Here is a 22,864-nt window from a genome sequence, read left to right as displayed (position 1 = left end):
CAAGTACACCAACAAGTTGAGATGGGTGTCAACCAGAAAAAACACAAAAGAGTAGGTTTGTTCATTCATTCATATTTTAATTAGAGGACATGAAACAAAAGAAAAGATTATTGTGACTATGTGGTTAAATTCAGTTCTAATGCTAAACCATGGTCTCCTTCTGGGCCCACGTGTTCCCTCTCCCCTTGCCTCCTGAACAGAAAGAGTTCAGAAGCCTTTGCCCCCCTTTCAACGTGGCTTATCACTTCATCTGAGCCAGGAATCATAGTTTGATGCTAACCATGGTTAGTTTCAACAAACCAGCTCCACAACCCATGATCTGACGTTGGCTTATTTTGAAACTTACTATTAATCATGTTAAACCGCAATCCCTGATTCAGATGAAATGACGAGCGGAAGAACCTGGGAGATGGCCAGGCTTATTCACATTGCACAAAGCCATAGTTTACCATCCCTTTCAAACATGACCCTTATGTGGTCTGAATCATGTGTAAAAGCAAAATTTTACTAATTGTGAATTTTAAGTCCATTACATGGTATGAGCATATTTTTTAACTCCAGGATATCTCTCCCCCAGAAAATGCAAGGCAGAGTCAAATTTCAAATTACTTCCCAGGGAGTAGGGGCTTTCCGAATTGAAGTGACATCACTCCACAACTTTACTACATAACTAACTAACAACAACAACAACAACAACAACAAAGAGCATGTAAAATCAGTATGACTGAGAAAAAGAAGAGAGCACAATACCTATACTTACACTTGCACAATTTGCAGCACTGGCCTGTTAAATGGACTGGAAGGCGATCTGGCGAACAGTTCAATGGTGGGCAGGCCATTCGCCGGCACTCCACTACTCCACTCTGTAAAATAATAGAAAAATAGGATTAAAACACCTGTATAAAGCAGGGTTAGCCAACATGGTGCTCTCTCTACAACTCCCATCATCTTTGGCCATTGACCACGCTGGCTAGAGCTGATGGGAGCTAGAAGTTCAAAAAGCTCTGCAGGGTACCACATTGGCTATCTTTGGTATAAAGTAATGTATATTTTAGGGGGCGGAAAACATTCTAAACTTGTGGAAAAAATAATTAGCTTAGATATGAATATTTGGATAAGATATACTGCAACTACAATTTCACCATTCTGAAGCAACCATAATCATATCCAGCTGCTACCTATGTGAACATCTATTAAATTTCAGATATAAATTATTTCCCTTATTCCACCAATCACTAGGTGGGTTAGACAATAGAAGCTATCTACCCATTTTTACAAATACAAAATAACACCTTCACAGTCTCTGTCAATCATCTTCATTTTAACAAACAGTTTTCTATTTTCTTGGGCAAACAAAACCTCTCTTCTGATAGTTATCAAATAATTTCAACAGTACAAGATTTACATACTAATCAACTTTTGTTCCTCTGATGTTGAAAATAATAAATACCACGATCACAATATACATGTCGTTGTCATGCAAAATGCAACTCGTGCATACAATTAAGATAATGTCTCCTTTCCCACAAACTTCAGTAATACAATTCTAAATTGTACACAGGAAACACCAAAATGTTCAGTAAAAAACATAGCCGTCTAAATACAGGAAAGAAACTGCTTTTAGGCAGGTATCATTTTTGATTGCCTCCCCATACTCTGTACATAATGCTATGCATAATGCCAATAACTAACCCTCCAAGTTGACATTATGTACTCAACAAACTTATACTGAATTGTAATGAGCCATCTTACCCCCATATATAAGTTAGAAGTTTCTTACTTTGCAAGTACAATTCCTGCAGTGATCATCTTCAACCCATGAGTCTTTGTCTCGATAGATCACTCCATTTACTTGACAAGTCTTCTCACAGTGACAGTTTTCCAACTGACTAAGCCTCATTTCTGCATAATTTAGCTATAAATGAAAGTTACTTGATTTAATTCCTAGAATTCATGCACATGGGTTCATACAAAGGAAAATAAAAGCACAGCTTAGTGATCTTCAGAGGAATTAGGTTTTATCATACTGACAAAATCACATGAAAACAGCATGACTTTAAGCTGGTATAAATCAGCCCAGATCCATAGAAGGCAATCGCATATGCTTTGCTAGTGTATTTATTTCAGTCCAAATTAAAGAAACCTATGTATATGGGATGATGATCTCAGGGCAATTGTCTAATCTGTTAACTGGCAACCAAAGTAACACCATGTCTGCAGCACATAATTATTAACTTTTTAAATAATAACTACTATGTCTATAAATAACAACTTATCCATTTAGAACTTTAGTGTCCAATTATTGGCTCTCTATTCTGGAAAATGTTAAGAACTGGAAAATGTTCAAAATGATCTGTATTCCAAATCCACTAGTCAAACCCGAAACATGAAGCTCATAGATGTAGCTCTTTCCCTGGTTCCCATCTGGCTTCCTGGAATTTATCAATATGCAGGATATGCAGCAGAATAAGCTTTGAATAGAATGCCATGGAGAGATGGACTGGGGAAGTCCCAAGGGAAGTGACTTATAATGGATAATACATGATATATAAAATTATGCATGTCATGGAGTAAATGGATAGCAAAAAGTTTTTCGCCCTCTCTTATACTGCTGGAACTCCAGGGCATACAATGCAGCTGAGTGTTCGAAGATTTAGCACAGACAAAATGAAGCACCTTTTCATACAGCATATAGTGACTAAAGAATTCGCTCCATCAAGCTGCAGTAATGGTAACTGACTCAGATGGCATTAAAAGAAGATTAGACAAATTCATGGAGAATAAGGTTTTCAATGGCTACTAGGGATGATGGCTATGTTCCACTGCCAGAGGCAGTATGCTGCTGAATACCAGTTGCTGAGAATTGCAAACAGTGTTCTCAGGTCCTGTTTGTGGGTTTTGCATAGGTATTTGAGAACGGCAAATTGGACTAGATGGGACTCTGGCCTGATCCATTGCATTTCTAATGTTAAAACACTTACCCAACCCCTTCCTGTCTGAAGCGTATTATTCAGGCAAACTCTGCATTCATTCACAACATACCACACATCCAACAGTAAATACATATACTCCTGATAGGAGCCATAATTCAGACCAGATGCAGGGTCTTTCCACTTCCAGCGTATGTTTTGAACATTTACAGCACATAAAGGGACATAATGGATATTACATAGAAAGGGTATTTTGTGCAAGAAGATTGCACACTGCATAAGCAGCTTGGCCTCTGGATAAATATAGGAAGAGCACACTGCTAACACCTGTGCTCTCAGAACCATTACAAGTATTCTAGAAATACTTCCAAAATTCCAGAAATAAATGAAACAACACCTACCCCTATAAAAGCAAACACAAGGATAAAGTCCAGCACACTTTTGCTTTCAATTAGAAGGTTTGTCCAGGATGTTGGTGGGAGAAAATTTTGGTGGATTTTGGATATGTTGCTTAGCTAACTTTTAACAATGTTATGAAATAATAAATATTTGTGTTCGAATTATGTATAAGTTATATTTTATCTATACTGGAGGCTCATGGTTGCTGGGCTGTCACTGGCTATAACCCAATGGTGTGGGGTCTTTGCGTGTAGCAGATTATGCTTTCTGTCATGTAGGATAGAATGGTTTTATACGTGAATTAATTAAATTAATTGTCAAAAGGAGAGGTGGTAGTCATTAGGACATGCAACATTAGAAAAAACAAGATAATTCATGGAGGAAAGACTTATCATGTATTTGATCTCATGTTTGGAAACCAATTGCATTTGAAACTGAACAGCAGGTACTTCTGTTGCAGATGCAGAATTCATACATGGGACAACAGGCTTGGCCAACTCTTCAGTCTCTGTCTTCCTACTTGCCATGGTGGCAAGGGGAGGTGCAGTGCAAATTCCATAGTAATCAATCATAGTAGTCTTCCTTATTGAAATAATTTGATCCTAAACACTCCAGGAAGAAGCAATCTTTAGGCCTTTAATCAGATTGAGTACTCAATTGCTGAAAGACCAAATCTATGTCAATAAAAGTAATCTGAGGCTATTTGTACTTATGGGTACAGAAAGAGGGGCTTCTTCACCTTTTTTATATTCTTAAAAAGAAAAAAGGTCTACTTAAAGGGGGTAAAAGGGGCATTTAAGGGTGAAAGCGAGCAGGCAAACCACATAATTTCATCATTAAATACATAATCTAGTAGCAATGTACAAGAGTGATTTGTTTTGTGCCAGGACTTCAGCATCACATCTCAGCCTTGAAAAATAACCAGCAAATATCAAAAAATGAGACACTGAGCATGAGACACTCATCATAAAGTCACAACAACCTGATCACACAGGTGTGCAATTAGGGACGAAGGCTTCAAGCTTAGACATGACAACTGATATGTGTCGTTTTAGAACTGAACCACTAAGTTTCTATTTAGCAATAAATAAAATGAGCAATTTTGCATTCTGCTTGCATTTCTCTGACAATTAAACAAACAAGTGTGACATGTTCTCACTGGTCTATGAATGCAACAAAATACTAAATTTATGTACTGCAAAAGGCAATGAAACAGCAGTTCCTGGGAATATGGAATAAGAAGGTAAAGAGCATTCCACTTGTAGGGGTGCTTGTAACCTTCAGAATGTTAATTATGTATTATCTAGAATAAAAAAATATCAGCAAGAAAAATATAATTAACTGCAGCAAGGACAAGTCACTCAATGCACTATGTAATTGGCACCTACTAAGACCACCAGCATGTCTCAGAATAATTATCTCACTTTCCAGAAGTAAAATGAACTGAAATTTAATATTTTTCTTTCTCCAAGTGATCAAGTCCAAAGCATGCTGATTAAGACAGTAGAATTAAAACATGAAGATGGAAGATCAGAAAGGAAAGCATAAAGAGTTTGGGGACATTAAATAGGGGTATACTCGGGGGGGGGGAGGAATCACTGTAGAATGTACTGTCTTGTGCAGTTTTCATACAAACCAAAACCAAAAATAAATAATGCAATGGCACTTTTAAGTTCCATTAATTTAAAAAGGTCAAAAGTGCATGCTTACTCAGAAGTAAGTTTCATTTTGTTCAACAGGACTTACTCCCAGGAAAGGCATTATAGGACTGTAGCCTATAAGCACTGGTCCACTGAAATCAGCAGGGCTTAAGAGGGCTTATCTTTGGCTGATTTATGTGCCAGATTTCAAACCATCAGCTTTGTAAAGATTTGAAACAGACAGTGGCCATGATTGCATGTCCTGCTAACCAGTGGTGAGCAGGAAGAAGCCATAGCAAGCCTTGGGTACAAAACTGGGAGGACTTCAGAGGCTTTTAGTTTGACTTTCACTTAAAATAGGCTTGTCATGTCATCTAGACTAGGGATCATACTTTATGCCTGGTTAGTTTAAACAACCTAGATTTGTGGCACATGGTTTAAAGTTGATTTGGTTTTGACCCTGGCCACAGTTATGAACCATGATCTCTGATCCATATGACACAACAAGCGGGCTTCAATACAGTGGTCCTCAAACCATGTGGTGCACCAGGAGAGGATGGCAAGTGTGGCAGGAAGATTCAAGAACAATCAAATATAAACATTTAAACATTTCAGTGTAGTTTAGTGCAGTGTAGTGTAGTGTAGTGTAGTGTAGTGTGTGTATATATGCGCAGAATTTGGATAGATATCGTTTCTAAATGAAAGCAAGAGTATCAAGTGTGATTGAGGACAATCCTAGCTGTGATCCAGAATTGCTGTTTGAACAGAGTACAGTGGTACCTCAGGTTAAGAACTTAATTCATTCTGGTGGTCCATTCTTAACCTGAAACTGTTCTTAACCTGAGGTACCACTTTAGCTAATGGGGCCTCCCGCTGCCACCGCGCCGCTGCTGCGTGATTTCTGTTCTCACCCTGAAGCAAAGTTCTTAACCCGAGATACTATTTCTGGGTTACCAGAGTCTGTAACCTGAAGCGTCTGTAACCCGAGGTACCACTGTATGGGAGAAGACTCGTTTATAATTTTTATTTTGGACGTGTAGCCCAAATAAAACTGCTTTAAGAGAAAGCGGGGGGGGGGGGGGAGGAATGCTGAAGGCATCCTAGCCTTGTGGGAAGATAACGGGAGAGCACTTACATTTGAGGTTTGTTCCTGCTCATGATGTAAAAACAGAGCCAGTATGTATACACAATGTTTTGTTTTATAATTGGCATTTTAATGCTATGAAAGTGTGTTATTATAAACAAGATAAGCACATGGAACAAGAACAAGTGAAGGCAGCTCAGAAACAAAATAGGATTTAGACAGCATCTGATGAGCAGCCACTGCTGCCTGACTACTGTTAAAACTCCAATCCCAATGACCTCCATTTCTCATCATCCTGCTATCCCATGCAAAAAAAAACCCCAATATTATGTAAGGGTTAGATATAGAACACGTTATTAACAATAACTGGAAGGGTACAGATTTTTATGTGTTTTATTTCTATGAAGGGAAACGAATGACATAGGAAACAACCATGTTTGACAACTTTGCATCAGGTTAAATAAATACTTGTTTTCTTATTCCATTAGGCAACCCTCAGCATCAGCATTCAACCACAATTCAAACAAAAAGGAAAAATGCATTCTGTGTGGATCAGTAACTTATTCTTCCATTTATAGCATGAAATAAGTCCTTGACATAATGATACATAAACTGGGGGGGGGGGATGAGAAATGTGTACATGGTTGCCCAAATATTGGAAGCAAATGACAACTTGGATGTAAAACTGGGAACAAAGTTCAGGTACCTACTTTTGCTGTCATTTTAGCCAGAAGCTCTTGCAAATCCATAATTCCTTGAACCAGGCTTAAGAAGTCACTGCAGGTTGGACAGGCTCAATAAAGGAAGGAAGGAAAACAGCAGATAAAAACCATATTATACAAAAAAAACTACCATATGCTTAACTCGCTAGCTATTGATTCTAGCATTTGTAATACAACTATTACAAAGATTATAAGAAAATGAAAACATATGGACATTTTAATAGAAAATAAAATTAATAATTTAAATTGGGTTGTCTCGCACATATATGACATATTATTGGAAATATTGGAAGTAACAGAAAAGCATGGGCAGAAGTGTGGTATCCCACAGTCTGCAATTCAGTCCAGTTTTCTCTGGCTTATAAGCAATGAAGCCATCAGAATGCTGAACAGACAAATCTGAACTGATCTGGTGTGATGATAGTAATGTGTAGCCTAGTTCAATGCAAACTGGAAAATGGGGGTCCAGAATTTGTTGGCTTTCCCAATGAAACTGTCATCTAGGTCACTTATAAGATCAGTTTAAATGAACAGGAAATAAATATGTGCAGTCAAACATATGAAGGAGTAAAACATTTATATCTATAACTCCCCAGCCTGCTTTTACTGAGAAAAGTTGGCAAAACATAGTCTTAGTTGTTCAACTACAAAGTGGTACTTCTCAGGAAGAATGCAACATTGTTGTGCAACAAATTGAATAGGCACTACAAAACACTCATTTTTGTTTAAAGTATTTTTGTAAACTTAATTTTAAATATATATACTTAAAAGTGCTACTTACTGCGATTCAGATTAGGGCATTGTGTTATATATCCATTAGGCATGAAGATGACTTTCACATCTTGAATGATACCCTTTGTAACAGAAGAGATAGCTGGTAATATAGATTATAGTCATACAATTAAAATTGTACAAAATAATTCACAATTTATGTCTTGATAAGGCATAACAAATTAATACAATCATACTCATTTACAAATTAAAATCACATGAACTTTTTAAAAAGATACCACTGAATTGGTAAATGTATAATTTTTTTCTTCAATTAAAAAAACCATAGCTTTTGATTTTTTAAAAAATTATTGGGTAGGTTTTTATGATTCATGAGTAAGTGAAGTTAAGTACTCTCATAGGCCAGAAGATAACATTTAACGTCAGCTAACCAAATTTATGCACTTTTAAGAACCAAGTGTTCTGGTCACTTTACACACTAGCTTAAATATTTCCTGTTCATTCACTATTTATCAATTTCATATTAAAAAATGAGAACAAAATACAACAATATTGTAGGTTCATACTGCTTGATCTAACAAAACTAGTTGACAAAATATTTACAGATTTTAAAAATAGAAATTTTAATATTATTGATTTGGGGAATAAAGTTTTAGAGCCCACTCTGGAACCTGATGGTAAAACATAATAAGTAATAACTGTTCTGGCAAGTAAAAAATTCTGAACACAAAGCCTGGTCAGCCATAGACCTTATGATTTTCACTTTATATGAAAAGTTTAATAAATTTATATTTCACTTAACTATTTTTACCATGCCCTTCAAATAATATTCCTATGGCATTAAGTAAAGATCCAAACTCAACACCACAGTCCAGAGTGTGGCTAAGAATGCTTAAGTCTCACTATTTTCAATGACACATAAACTAAAATCATATGGTGAATTGCAGTCAGTCACACACAAACACAGACACAAAGACGAGCAATGAAAACCCTATGAACGAAAACCTTTGAAAGGTCTATTAGAGAGCAAATGCCAATGGAACTATTCTAGTCTGAAGCCACTTTCACAAGGTGACTCATTCATAGTACAATGATTCCACAGAAAGGTTTCTCCACCCCTCTTCCACTGATTAGCCTCAGTGTGATGTGATGCTTTATTCAGATTAAATCTGCACCTTAAAATGAAATGCTGAGGTCTTCAGTCCTTGGACATGTCAACATATGTGAACTGGATAACAAAAAAGGCTAAGACACTTAGCATTCAAATAAATTTTGATAGACATGCATGCTGTAACGATGAACTGGATCTAGGAGAGGCACATAAAGTGTACTGAAAACACCCACCCACATACCACTTTATGTGGAAAAGTAAGTTTACAGTCAAGGTTATCCTTTGATAATCAAAATATTGGTTTCATCAGAAATTGAAGCCATTATTTCAGCTGGAGTACAACAGAAAAATGGATGCTACTGAGCAGATAGAAGACATCATATCCTGCTCAGACTAGTGAGCTCCTGCTATAAATAAAATATAGTGCTCCAAGATTTGCAGATGCAGCAACATTTAACATTTATGCACTCGTTGTCTCAGATAGCAAAAAGGCAATCAGCAAGCAGCTCTTCCTGCTTGTTATTTCAAGATCAAATATTAATTGAAAATATTAATGAAAATAACTATCCAGAACATTTATTAACTTTTTCATCTATTAGAATAATGAAGTCATATGAGTAATGATAGGAGACATTGTCAGTTGATAGGGATAACCTCCAAAGCAATCTTTAAAAGGATTTTGAAAATGAATGCTAGTGAACAATGCATTAAAACTACAGACACATGGATGTCTAAGGGCAATGTTTAAATACATATAAATAAACCCCAAACCCTTGCACTAATACAGCATGGATATCTGTGTATGTAGCTTATGTAAAGTCATATCTGGGTGTGCATCTCAATCTACACTGAAATGCTCATCTAGGCAGGATGTACAAGGCTTCACTGACATCGTGCCCTGAGGAGTCCAAGCTAAAGCAAGCCTAATTAATAACCACTGAGCATACCAGGCGTGCATCACAACCAAACTGTTTCACCTTACTTTAGTAAGATTTATTCTGCCTTTGCTTAACATTAAGCACCTGTTGACTTGTTCCACGGGTGTATAGCCTTACTCAGTGCTATTTTTCTGGAAAAAGGTGTTGAAACCCACCGTGAAACTTCCTTGTTCTCTTATAATGGCAATGGTGCCCACCTGAGAGGTGCTGGAACAGAGTTCCAGCAAGTTCTGGCTGAAAAAAAGCCCTATTTGCTACATAAATGAATACAGTGGACGCTCAGGTTGCAAACATGATCCACGCAGGATGCACGTTTGCAACCCACAGCATTCGCAACCCACAGCAGTATGTCTGCGCATGCGCAAAGCGCAATTTAGTGCTTCTGTGCATGTGCGACCGCCAAAAGCCAGAAGTAACCCATTCCGGTACTTCCGGGTTTCAGCGGGTCCGTAACCTGAAAAAACACAACCTGAAGCATCTGTAACCTGAGGTATGACTGTAAATGTTAAAAATATACATATCACAAATGCTCCCCCCACGATTTGTTAAGCATTAATCTTGAATTTATTTAGCACTTTCAGCTGGGAGAGGGTGGTAGCAACACGCAGCCTAGCTAATGTCAGTTTTTTGTACACTGTTTCTAAGCCTTGAACTATATGCTTTAAAAGGTGTGCTCTTTTCATTATGCATGCCAATAGCTTATTTATACACATGTATCATTTTCATTCACTTCCAGGCTTTAGATGCCGCCATGGTAATAATAATAATAATAATAATAATAATAATAATAATAATAATACCATGCCCATCTGGCTGGGTTTTCCCAGCCACTCTGGGTGGTTTCCAGCAAAATATCAAAATACAATAATTCATCAAATATTAAAAGCTTCCGTAAACAGGTATACAACTACCAGAATCTGTTTTCAAGATGACTGGTCAAATATAAATAAAGGGCTTTTTTGTCAGGAAACATCAAGCTGCAGTGTATACTCTGCCTTTGACTTCAATGGATTATGACAGCGACAGCTATAGCACTACCTCCAGTTATATCCACTGACATGACCAGCTAGCATCCTATATTGCAACAGCTGCTGTGTCAGGGCCTTATGTCAGAGAACGTACTGCACAGATTATAGGAATTGTGGATATTGTCTTGTATTTGCAATAATATTACGTATCATTGTAAAAATCTTTTTTAATGAAAATTCACCTCCATAAAATGAGAAGAGCATTTTCGGGGGGCAAGAGTAAGGTTGACAGAAATGACATACTGCTAGAGAGAAGCACGGACATACGAGAAAAGACATGGTGAGCGTTAAGCGAGGGGGAAGTGTCAGGTCCCTTGACTTTTTGTGCTTTAGTACAGAATTATGATTTGCCATATGCCAGCCCACTTGTGGAAGCAGCTGAGTGACACACAACAATTCCCTTCTGCTACTGTGGCATCTAAGGGTCAGTAATATGGCATTCCATTGCATGACTGTTTTTGTTAACAGTTGCTGTTGCTGTTTTTGACCAAAGCAGCTAAGGGAAGCTGCCACATTAAGTGGAAAATCATGAAGAGGAGACTTCTGCCCCCTCATCTCTGCTTCCAACACCTGAGGTCAATCAATCATTATATGCCCTCCACTCTAAGGTCCCAAGGCATGTTACAGCACTAAATCTCAATACTGGAAATAGTTTAAAATAACTTGCAACTTATTTCTACTTGTTCATTATCACCAGCATTGCTAGGTGGACCCTTATAATAAAACAGTTAAAAATACAGTAAGATCCATAATTAATATATTTCATATAATCAGTGACAAAACTATTGATGCAGGCTCAGAAATATCCCAGTTTATAAATATGTACTCAGGATGGATAACTAAAAACAATACAGGTATCTCTAGTGCTCTAATGCAAAGAGTGTGTCATACAGGTTTGGACCTAACATGCACAGTGAGTATAGCTTCAGAGAGAAAGGCAAGGCTGAAGATATGACAACTGGAACAGAATCATAAGCCTTCTTGGTTACATTTCTCCCTTGCTTCTTTTAAGTAAGGTTCTTCAACTGTTTTTATCATGCTATATGATTTATCTTTGGGGTGCCTCTTTACTCTAATTCAGTCTTTCTCAAACTTGGCTCCCCTGCTGTTGTTGGACTACAACTCCCATCATCCCTTGTTAGCATGACCAGTGGTCAGGGATGATGGGAATTGTAGTCCAACAACATCTGGGGACCTAAGTTTGAGAAACACTGCTCTAATTTCTTTGTTTTCCTACTATGGCATGGGAGTACTGTACTACTACTCTGCAATACTCAAAAAGATATCCTATTAAAAAAAATATCCTCCTCATCTACAAGAATCATAAGATTGTGTTGTGGAAGAGGCAAAAACAGAATGCTCATATTTCATGGAATTGTAGAGTTGGAAGGGACCCCAAGGGTCATTTAGTTGAACCCCTTGAAAAGTAGGAATCCTGCCCACAGTCATCCATGGGTGGGCTCAAACCACCAACCTTCTGGTTAACAGCCAAATACACTGACTTATTTCACCAACTTCCTTTACGCTTTCCTAACTCATTTTACCATTCGTCTTCCTAAAATGCTCTACAACATGCGGAACAATCTCACCTCCCCCTAAGTTGAACCACATTAATGTTACCTTGGCATTTGCTGGACCTGTTTTGGGGATGCAGAGCTCTATCAAATATGAGGGGTAGCTGTGAGATTTTCCTTTAGTGTGTCAGATTTTTTTTCTTTTTAACAAAAAGCACTGAAAATTAAAAGGAATAAGACAGGAGGTAACCATCATATGGGGTGGGGTGTCCCCTAAGAACACAGGAGTTACATTCAGACATGAGGGGAGATGGCTTTTCCACCTGCCTTGCCCCAGCCCCAGGAGTCTTTATAAGAGACCTGCTCTCCTCCAGAGGAAGAACTGAGGGGAGAGAGACTTTTTGCAGGCAATGGCTTTTCCACCTGCCTTGCCCCACCCTCCAATCTCAGGAGCCTTTCCCAGACCATGACTTTGAGAACAGCAGAAGCAGCTGGGAAAAGAGGACTTCAGAGATAGTTTGTAAAAATAATTTTGTAAGCTGTGTGTCCTTGTTTCTCAATTCGATCCTTTCAAATGGTTTTGTACGTTTTGTGGTATTTTATGCATTGTGCTTTGCTGCTATTTTATTGGTTATAGATTAGTAATGCTTGATTGCAATTGATGACCATAAACTGCTTAAATTATTATTCGCTGGTGTTTAATTTTACTGTTTATTATTGGATTCTAATGGAATATTGGATATTGCTTCATTTGATATAAGCTGTTTATTTTAAAGTTATTGTGACTTTTGATATAGGATCTGATTGTTACTTTTAATGTTTTATGGTTTATTATTTTTACGGGTGATGGAAGCCACCCAGTGTGGCTGGGGCAACCCAGCCAGATAGGTGGGGTATAAATAAAAAATTGTTGTTGTTGTTAGTTTATTGGGTTAGCTTTAATGCTTATAATGCTAACACTTCTGTTCCAATATCTAGTGTTCCTTTTACACTACAGTACCTGTTGCATTATGGCACTGTGGCTTTTTGATCAATATACTGCCATGTCGCACTAAATTTTAAACAGCAGGAAAGAACTGTATGCCAGGATACTGCCCCAAATTTCATCAAATGGAATTACAGTGCAAAACTCCCATGATTTTCCAAGCTAAGGTGCTTGGAAAAGTTTTTCTGGAACATGGAAACAAGCACTAGATTTCCACTAGATTTCCAAAATTGATTTTTACACTGTGTGAAAGACAATATAAAATGAAGATCTTATCAGGTAAGGCTACATCAGGAAAACATAGTAGGTGTGAAAGGAAAGAGAAGATTGTGTCTCCAAGTGTGTCTTAATGCTACAATTTTAGAGTTTTCCCATTAAGAACAAAAGCAGATGAACTGAAAACATATTAGCGAAGTATGCTGTTACACTCCTAATAGATTTGAAACAGCTATTATCAGTATAATGCTGATAATAATATTCGGTGCTTTTTAGACACAATTGCTAGCACAATTCCTCTGCAGATACAAAAGAAAAATACAATTCTTTTTATAACATTCTTATTTCCCTGCAGATCTCTGTTTACACTGAGAAAAAAGGGTTTGTATATGCTAAAACACTGAAACAAATTGCTTTCAAAAGAAAAAGGGGGTCCTGCTGAGTATGTAAATATAAGGACAAGGGATATGTGTGCTTATAAACTATCAAAATCATAGGCTTTTGCATTGGGTAACAACAAGAATAAAGTGTAAAGCTTGTAAAACTCACAAGCAAGCTTAAAAATACAGCCAATTATGTAGTTTTGCCCTGCAGACAGTTAGTAAAATATTCAGGCATCCATAGAGCAAAGAAAGGCACATGTCGACTTACATTATGATCAATAAAAACTGGCAGCTCATTATCATATCATTAGCTATCCTGCTGTTTCCAAAGCGTTAATGTGTAGAAATATTAATTTATAAATGCATAATATCCCTCAGTTCTTAGACTCTGGCTGTCTGTATCAAAAAAGAATTAAAGATGGGCAAAACCAATATAACTATTACTACTCCCCCTGTTCCTTTTTTGCTATATACCCATAAACATATGTTTACCATCTGCAGAATTATGGGAAGCAGCTGAGGTTAAAAAACCAACAGCTGTAGAATAAAATAATGCCATCAATTTCACTTCACGGTGACAGCTCAGCTGTTAGATGGAGAAATAAAAGTCCAGGTAAGAAGGCATTTCTCCACCTTAATTTAAATGGGGAGTGTGGGGACAAAAGAGATACAAAAATTATCTGCATTATATTAAAAGCTGCTGCAGTAGTCTTACCCATTGCAACCTCCCTTGCACCCCATACCAGTTGGGTAATGTGGGTGGGGGGTCTTCACACATACAGCTGGATGAGAAAGGCATTGGCATCTGCTTCAAATGCAATGCTGGTGGCACATTTGCTGGTGCCTGGGAGTGGGAGCCATAGATGCATGAGTGCCAGAATTCATTATTAGCCAGTGGGCTCAACAAGCCAAACAGTGCACAAGTTTGCAGGAGCATTAGCTGGAGAAAATAGGAGGATGGTGAGAGGGGCTTCCTAATGTTTTGTTTTACATATGACCCTCTGTTCTTTGGTCCACTGCATGGGAGGGTAAAGGCTCCAGCAGAGTTCAGCCAGGATCAGACTTTAGGAAAGCTTCCTGTATCCACAGAAGGCTACAAGTCCCACTCCCATCCCAAAAACACCTACTTATCTCTTATTTGTTAGAAGAGTACATTGAGATTGATGTTAATGCCCTCCTAGTTCTGTTGGAAGCTGTGGAAAAGGAAGGGGGAATTTAGAGAGTAGGGGAGCAAAGAAACTGAGGATGTTTTTGATTTTGCAACTTGTCTTTCTGTTGTAGAGAAGATTTTGGCCAAACCTAGGTTAGCAACAGAACCAACACCAGTTGAGAAGACCAGCTAGGATGACCAATGCTATGGGATAGGGTAGTAAACCCCAAAGTTTTGGATCCCATGCAGAGAACTAGACAGCACCATTCTGGATTTCACTCCCCAAAGTTTTGGACTGAATGTCAGTTCCAGTACAGTAGTTCACTGTCCATGAGCCAGCAGCAAGCATGTATTTCCTCCTATGCCAGGTTCAGCTGAGTAGGCCATGAAGCTATCCACCAGATGCACTAGAATAAACCTGATAAGGGAAATAATTCAGTTCCCTTGTTGACTCGTCCATATGTGGAGACAGCCAAGCTGGTAAGAGATCATCTCCTTCTAGCCAGGAAGGATTTTTTTGGGAAAGGGCCATAAGTTTACATATTTTGATTGTTTCAGGAGTTAGAGACTAAAGATAAGGAAAAACTGAATGAGAAGAATAAGCAAAAGGTCAGGAAGTAGCAAGTGGGATGAAAGGTTATCAGGTCTGCCCACACATATGAGAATAGTAAGTAGTTCAGGTGCAGTCGTGTGAACTCCAGCCCAAACCCAATATATAGAAAGCAAGGCAGCGTGGTACATAACCTATACATCTTTTTATGACAACAATACACCTCTGATTACAGAGAGCATATGATGTATCATTATTTGACTCCATGCTCTGACATAAAGATTCACATTTCTTATTCCCTTTAAGTTGATCCAAAACAAGTTACAAAGGAAAAGTTGCACAGAATGAGTGTAAAGTGAATTCATGTGTTCAGAAATTTTCACTCCATGTAGCTCATCCACATGCATGTTGAACTATGAAATGGCAGTGTTGCTATGAAAACACCAATGATCGGATGTTGTAAAAGGCAAAGGATGAATGTATCACCATATTGCTGTTAGCTCATTTGGTTCCATTTTTCAGGCTTACCTTAAAGAAGCCATGTTTCCTGTTACGTTGTCCAAGCCACAGATTGCTTCCTGGAGTCAAATTTGTTTCTGGAGGGTCTATAACACGTTCATAAATCCTATGAAGTAAAGTGCTACTATTAGCCAAATTCTTTTTGATTAGAATTTTAACAAAAATTAAAAATTAAAACTCATTGATAAACTGCACACAGTGAGACTTATACAAGCTGCTATCTAAGGCTCAACATAACAACATATATCACATTTTTAAATTTTTAACTGAAAAAAGAGAAAAATAGAGTTTTCAGATATAGATAAAATAAAGCATCACGACATGAGAATTACAGATACTGTACATGCAAGTAAGCAGAGATAGCCCATAACCAATGCATTCATTTACAAGGAAACTGGGCCATAACAACTATTACAATATATTTAATAATATTTTTTTAAAAAAATTATACCCTGCCCATCTGGATGGGTTGCCCCAGCCACTATGGCAGGCTTCCAACACATCATCATTATCATCAAGAAACATCAAACATTAATAGTAACAATCAGATCCTATATAAAAAGTTACAATAACTTTAAAATAAACAACTTATATCAAATAAAGCAATATTCAATAATCCTTTAGAATCCAATAGTAAACAGTAAAATTAAACATCAGCAAATAATAATTAAAAAGTTTACACTTATCAATTACAGTAAAGAATTACTAATCTATAATCAATAAAATGCATATATATTTAATATATTCATAGCAATTGTAGAAAGCTATTCATCAAAGAGTGGTTGTTAGAGAAAGGATAATGATTGTCATACACAATACTTGACAAAGTAGGTTTTTCTGAACATTTCAAAACACCAAGAGTAGGGAAGAGTGGTTATTATATTTGCAATTGGAGGAACTTCGAATATAGTGACTTGAATCTTTAATCTCAAACCATGGCTTCTGCTAGCATCATACAATATGATTTGGCCTTCCAAATGTACACAAGCATCCATAATCTGGCAATGCTTGTCTACCTGTCTTACATCTATTCAACATTCAGTTTTTTAATTTCATAAATTTACACACAACTCCAAAGTTCAGCAGCCTTTTGAGGTGGAGCAAAAGCCACAGATGTGTTTTTCCAATGGTTTATAAATTTAGCAGATAAACAGCAATCCACAGTGAACACAACTTTAATTCATAGTTTGGCAGCTTTGCAAGCTCCAGTTTGTAAATTGTCATAGTCTCAGACATTAAAGAAAAAATGCCTTGGCTTTACAAACCAGGGGTTACCATACCATCTGAAAGATTTAAAATCATGGGGGTAGGAAGCATGTGTATATGAATTCAACAGTGTTTGGTTTAGTTTATGATTGCCATTTTGTTGTTAATGGTGTTAATATTGTTTTATAGATGATGTTGTAGTACTTCATGAATTGTATCATATGGCTTTTGTTGTAATTGTGCTGTTTAGCTTATTGTTAGTTGTTTTGTTAATAGTGTTTTATAAACTGTAATTGTTTTGCTGATGTGTTGTTAATTATTCTGTATAATTTATGTTGTATTTGTGATGTTCTATTATGTTATTGTTTGTAATCTGCTTTGCTATTCATTTGAATGAAAAGTGGCATAAAAATAAAACAATCAATCAAATCACCAAGGTCATTTGAGACTCCAGTGACAAGCCTGGATCCAGGAGCTTCCCCAAGCTATGGACCTCTTCCTTCCAGGGGAGTGCAATACCATCCAGAACAGGCTATTTTCCCTACACTCCCCTATATTCCACTACAAATCTCATGACAGTTACCTGTGGCTTCATATAGTTGTTAAATAGCATGGGGATAACTCTGCAGGACACTACAAGACAATTGCCATGGTGCAAACAACAGCACCCCATAACTACATTCTGGAAACGGTCCTGGACATAGGATCAGAACCACTGAAGTAGTAGTAGTAGTAGTAGAAGTAGAAGTAGTAGAAGTAATGTACCACCATTCATTCGAAGTAATGTACCACCATTCATTTGAAGATCACAGATACCATGGTCAACAGTATTGAAAGGTACAAAGAGATCAAGGAGAATGAACAGAATCACTCCCCCCCCCCACGTTTCCCCCAACAAATGTCATCAACCAGGGTAAACAAGGAAGTTTTATGCCATGATGGGGTCTGAAACCAACCTGGATCCTCCAAGTGTGCCTCAAGTTTTACCACCACCACCCACTCAAGCACCTGGCCCAGAAAGGAATAACTGCCTCTCAGCAATAGTTGTTTAATGCTTCTCGGTCCATGAATACAGGTATTAAGTTTACAGCTTGTAATGCATTAAGAGAGAATATAATGAAAATGATCTATAGGTGGTACATGACACCAGTCAAACTTGCAAAAATTTATCATTTGCCCAGTAACAAATGTTGGAAATGCAATGAGACTGAAGGTACTTTCTATCACCTTTGGTGGACCTGCCCGAAGGTAAAGGCCTACTGGGAAATGATCTATAATGAAATGAAAAAGGTCCTTAAATGGACATTTTTGAAAAAGCCAGAGGCCTTTCTTTTGGGTATGGTAGGCCAGTTGGTGCCAAGGAAGGACAAAACTTTTTTTATGTATGCTACCACAGCGGCAAGAATTCTTCTGGCAAAGTATTGGAAGACGCAGCAGCTACCTACTCTGGAAGAATGGCAAGCGAAGGTGACTGAGTATATGGGTATGGCAGTGATGACCGGCAGAATCCGTGACTAGGGGAGAGAGACGGTGGAAGAAGACTGGAAGAAATTTAAAAAATATCTTAAAGACTGTTGTAAAATTGATGATGGCTGAGATGTTATGGTTATAAGAAATAGAGAATTGCAGCTGTAAATCTTAATCTTAAAGAATGCATAACGAAAATGAGCGAATTAACTGATACGAAGGGTTGCTGAGAAAGGGTTAACATAAGGATGCAGAAAAAGGGAGGTATGGGAAAGTCCGGGAAAGAAGGTTTATGAAAATAAGTTTAAGAAATTATACATGTTTATTTGTTTGTATGTTTTGTATGGTTTTGTTTTGTTATTTGTTTTATTATATGTTTGGAAAATTAATAAAAATTATTATAAAAAAATAAATAATGCTTCTCGGTCCATGTAGGTCTTCTTAAGGGGGGGGGATGCCACACCATCTCCTTCAAAATGGAGGGTATTTCCCTCTCCTCCAGTGAAACTAATCACATCCTGGACTTACCCAGTCAACCCCCATGGGTAGCTCTAAGAAGTCAAGATGGGCAAGTGTCAAGAGGGTAGGTGGTTGGTGACACTTCTTCAAGCAGCTTCTCCACATCCTCAGGCCATAATCCAGTACAGATGGATCAGACAGTGCTCAGGATACCTCCCTTGAACTTGATCCAACTGTAGCAGATTCCAACTTTGTCCGAATCTGAGCAATATTGTCCTTAAAGTGCTTCACAGAATTGTTACAGGAGGTCAGCAAGGGTATTGAAGCAATGCTCTTAGATAACAAAAACCCATTTACCATTCAGTAAAGCTCTGTCAGACATCGGCATTTTTCACTGATAATGTGTACACGTATAAGAAATTGATGAAAGGCACTGCAATCATATTTTTAAATTAACATGAGATACAGTCTCCAAAACAAAATGTGAGCCAACACAATCCATTTCAGCTTTATGAATTTACACTCAAACTAGCTTTCCAACCTGCTCAAGCCTGGCCTTACTAAATGTAATCACTGGGTTTGTGTTGTAGCTTGCTATTTGTCTGGAAATACATATATTTCAAGAAACATAAATTACCTATAATTTTTATGAAACCTTAAAAAGAAAATCAACACATAGCTGTGACAAGCCAAGTATACAGCAGTATATAGTCTTCCAAACTGATATTGACCAGGGCAAATAAAAGCAGATACAGTACTGTATGGTATAATTTTTAAAAAATCATTTAAACTTTTGGCTTAGGAGCATTCAATGAACTCAAGAGTGTAATTCATATAATTATGGGGAGTAACAGCTTACCTGCATTGTAATTACAATCAATTCTAATTCAATTCTCAGAATACTGAGGCAAAAAGCATATTCAAAGTTGGAATCATTAATACTGCAGTAATTTTCTTTTCTTTTGCTAGATAATACCCTTTCATAGGTCCCCTTGAACTAATTTACCTCTTTGAGCAATAAAACATTTTTCCATTCTCCAAGCATATATTTTGGAGATCACTGACACTGTGGAAGTATTATTTATTATCCCTATCAACATTTTAAAGAATAAACACCTCCACTCTTCAGCATCAAAATTAAACCTCTACTCAAATACTATTTTAGGAAACCAGGGCTCTCATCTTCTATGCATTTACGTAGGGGTAAGTTCCTTTGAATTCAACAATTCATAAAACCTTTGACATACTCATTAAGAAAGCAAATCACTGAATAACACACTCACATTAGAGATTTTTCTTTACCTATATGGTATTAGTAGAAAATATGTAGCCTTTTAAAAACATTGGTCATTATTCAATGAGGAATTCCATCTTTTGTTAACCACTAAAAGCCCCAAAGCTTAAAACAAAGGAATGTACCGCTATCCACAACACTCCTTACAAGGGAGTATTGGATTTTTATTTATTTGACCGAGTAGGGCTCTGAAGGGACTGCACAATATCTGTCTTCAATGACACAAAAGAATGATTTTTTCAATGTAAAAGCACACAAATCGACATGTATTATACTGCAGCTCAATAGTACAATATAAGGAAGACAAATGAGATACAGGCCCAAATGGTTTGTTTCAGGCTTTGGTGGGAATTTAACGAAGAACTACCCTTTATGGAAGAAGGTTGTAACAACCCCTCTTTCCTGCATATTTTGAGAATACTGCATTCATTAGATAGGGGGTAAATGGCAAAGGACTCTCTTCATTTTTCTTCAATTGTTATCCTGGTCTAATTACACTTGTGAAGCCTCTATTTACCTTCTCCTTCAGTCATCCATTCAGATTAAATACAGAGGGCTTACTGTGCCTTTTCTCCATATAAGTGGTTTTTAGGATGCTTGCATGTCCACCCCCACACCACACATTACTAGAGTGCATGTTCTGATATTAAAAAGTTCTGTCATTAAACTAGTTTTGGCTAGTCAGTTTCTAGTCAGATATTTTGTTGATTGTAACAGGGTTCCTGGTTCAGTATGTTGATTTGCTAATAATAAAACAGCCTACTGAAAACAACAGAATGTCTTCACACTCCATAAATGGGATATGTAAAAGTTACACAATAAAAAGTATGTACTCATGTGCATCAAAAAGTAATGTACGACTGAATAACCATCCATTGGTTGGTTGGTTGGTTGGTTGACAAAAGGTATATGCCACTTTGTTGTAATCAAATCTCTATGTGATTTACAAGAAATATTAAAATTATCAATAAAACCAGTTTAAAACAAAATAATTAAAATTAACAGTGAAAGAGATTAAAACACATCAACAATATTTTTGATCTGGATTGGAGAGAGAGCATTTAAATGATGCTTAGAGGGTCCTCCCCACTTACGCAATTTTCACTTGTGCATGTGGAGTGCCAGAACGTAAACTCAAATAAGTGGGGAGTCACCTGTAATTGTAGCAGCACTTTACCCAGTTGTTACAGTCAAAGGTTTTCTTGCAGACAATCACCTAGTTCAATTCCATAAAATGTCATACTTCAGCAGGCGAGCTCATCGTTTGTGTTGAAGAGAACCCAAATTCAAACTCTATGATATCTTTTCTCTCTGTGTGTATCCTTTTTTTAAAAAAGGATAATGGGTAAAAAAAGTTGGGGGAAATCTCTGCCAGGATCTGTCAGAGCTGGGAAAGATTTTTGCAGTGGTCTGTCTACTTCAATATAAAGAAGCTTCATAAGTAATATTTGTCCACACAAATTCATATACAGAAGTAGTGGGAACTGACCATGTGCACAAATTATTTATGGATTTTAAAAACTGCCATATCAAAATATAATTGATCTTCAAGTTTTACGTGTGCACACAGAGAGACATTCAGTGTGTAAAAAAGAAAGAAAAGAAGTTCCAGAAGTTAACATTTCCAGAATCCCTTGACTTTTTATGCAAATATTACTTTGTGAGAGATTAAAACTTTGGTCTAGAAGTAGCAGGCAGCCCTGTTCAGGGAAGTTTTTAATGTGTGATATTTTAGTGTGTTTTTTTTCTGTGGAAGCCACCCAGAGTGGCTGGGGAAACCCAGCCAGATGGGCGGGGTACAAATAATAAAATTATTATTATTATTATTATTATTATTATTATTATTATTATTATTATAACAGATTGCCTCACTCAAGTTGTTTGAGTTAGCAGTTGATGGATGCAATCCTTATTTGCATAGAAACTCTTCCAAACTGTGACAGTATATGGCAGTATTTCTTCTGCCACATATATATAATTAATGTAAGGTGGGGGTTCACAATGAGGTATATTTTTTCTATATGGCATATTGTATTATTATTCCATATTATACATGTGCTGATGGCGGAACCTGGACTAAACAGGAAGAACACAGAGTTAGAGGTTTGACAAGTATCTCTTCTCATTCTCACTCCCATACACTGGTCCCATACACTCCAAACAGTGGTCACTTGTCTCAGATGGGATAATCACCATGATTATGGCACACACTTCTCATGCATAGCAGATTATCTGCTCTGACAAGTCTAATAGCATCTGTCAGGAAAAGATCCTGGCTTTTGATTTATCCACTTATGGACAGGACTAGAAATATACAAATAACAACTAGAAAAATAACAAACAGATTACAACAGAGATTCATGCACCACAGAGATTCTTATAGAATTCCAGCTTCAATATGGTTATAATCCTAATAAAAAGTTTCTAATGAAAGACTTTCAAAACTACTGACCAGTCAGGTTAACATTGGTACCAGGAAAGGTCCTAGAACAGAGAATTAAACAGTTTGTCAGTGAACACTTAGAATAGGATGAAGT

General features: G+C 37.1%; 1 protein-coding gene across 4 annotated transcripts in view; it reads right to left on the bottom strand.

Moving 5' to 3' along the window:
- NELL1 (neural EGFL like 1) overlaps positions 1-22,864 on the bottom strand; it is a 373,450-nt gene that overhangs the window by 245,313 nt on the left and 105,273 nt on the right. For all 4 annotated transcript variants that reach the window (XM_083463723.1, XM_083463722.1, XM_083463725.1 and 1 more), the window contains exons 5-9: positions 15,911-16,007; positions 7,557-7,629; positions 6,764-6,846; positions 1,781-1,915; positions 761-863 (exon numbers count right to left, since the gene is read on the bottom strand). In XM_083463723.1, the coding sequence (XP_083319849.1) occupies positions 761-863; positions 1,781-1,915; positions 6,764-6,846; positions 7,557-7,629; positions 15,911-16,007 (491 nt within the window). The remainder of the gene's footprint in view (positions 1-760; positions 864-1,780; positions 1,916-6,763; positions 6,847-7,556; positions 7,630-15,910; positions 16,008-22,864) is intronic.

This window comes from Podarcis liolepis (assembly GCF_965112155.1).
Source record: "Podarcis liolepis genome assembly, chromosome: 1".
Taxonomy (NCBI): domain Eukaryota; kingdom Metazoa; phylum Chordata; class Lepidosauria; order Squamata; family Lacertidae; genus Podarcis; species Podarcis liolepis.
This window is presented reverse-complemented; position numbering and strand designations above follow the sequence as displayed.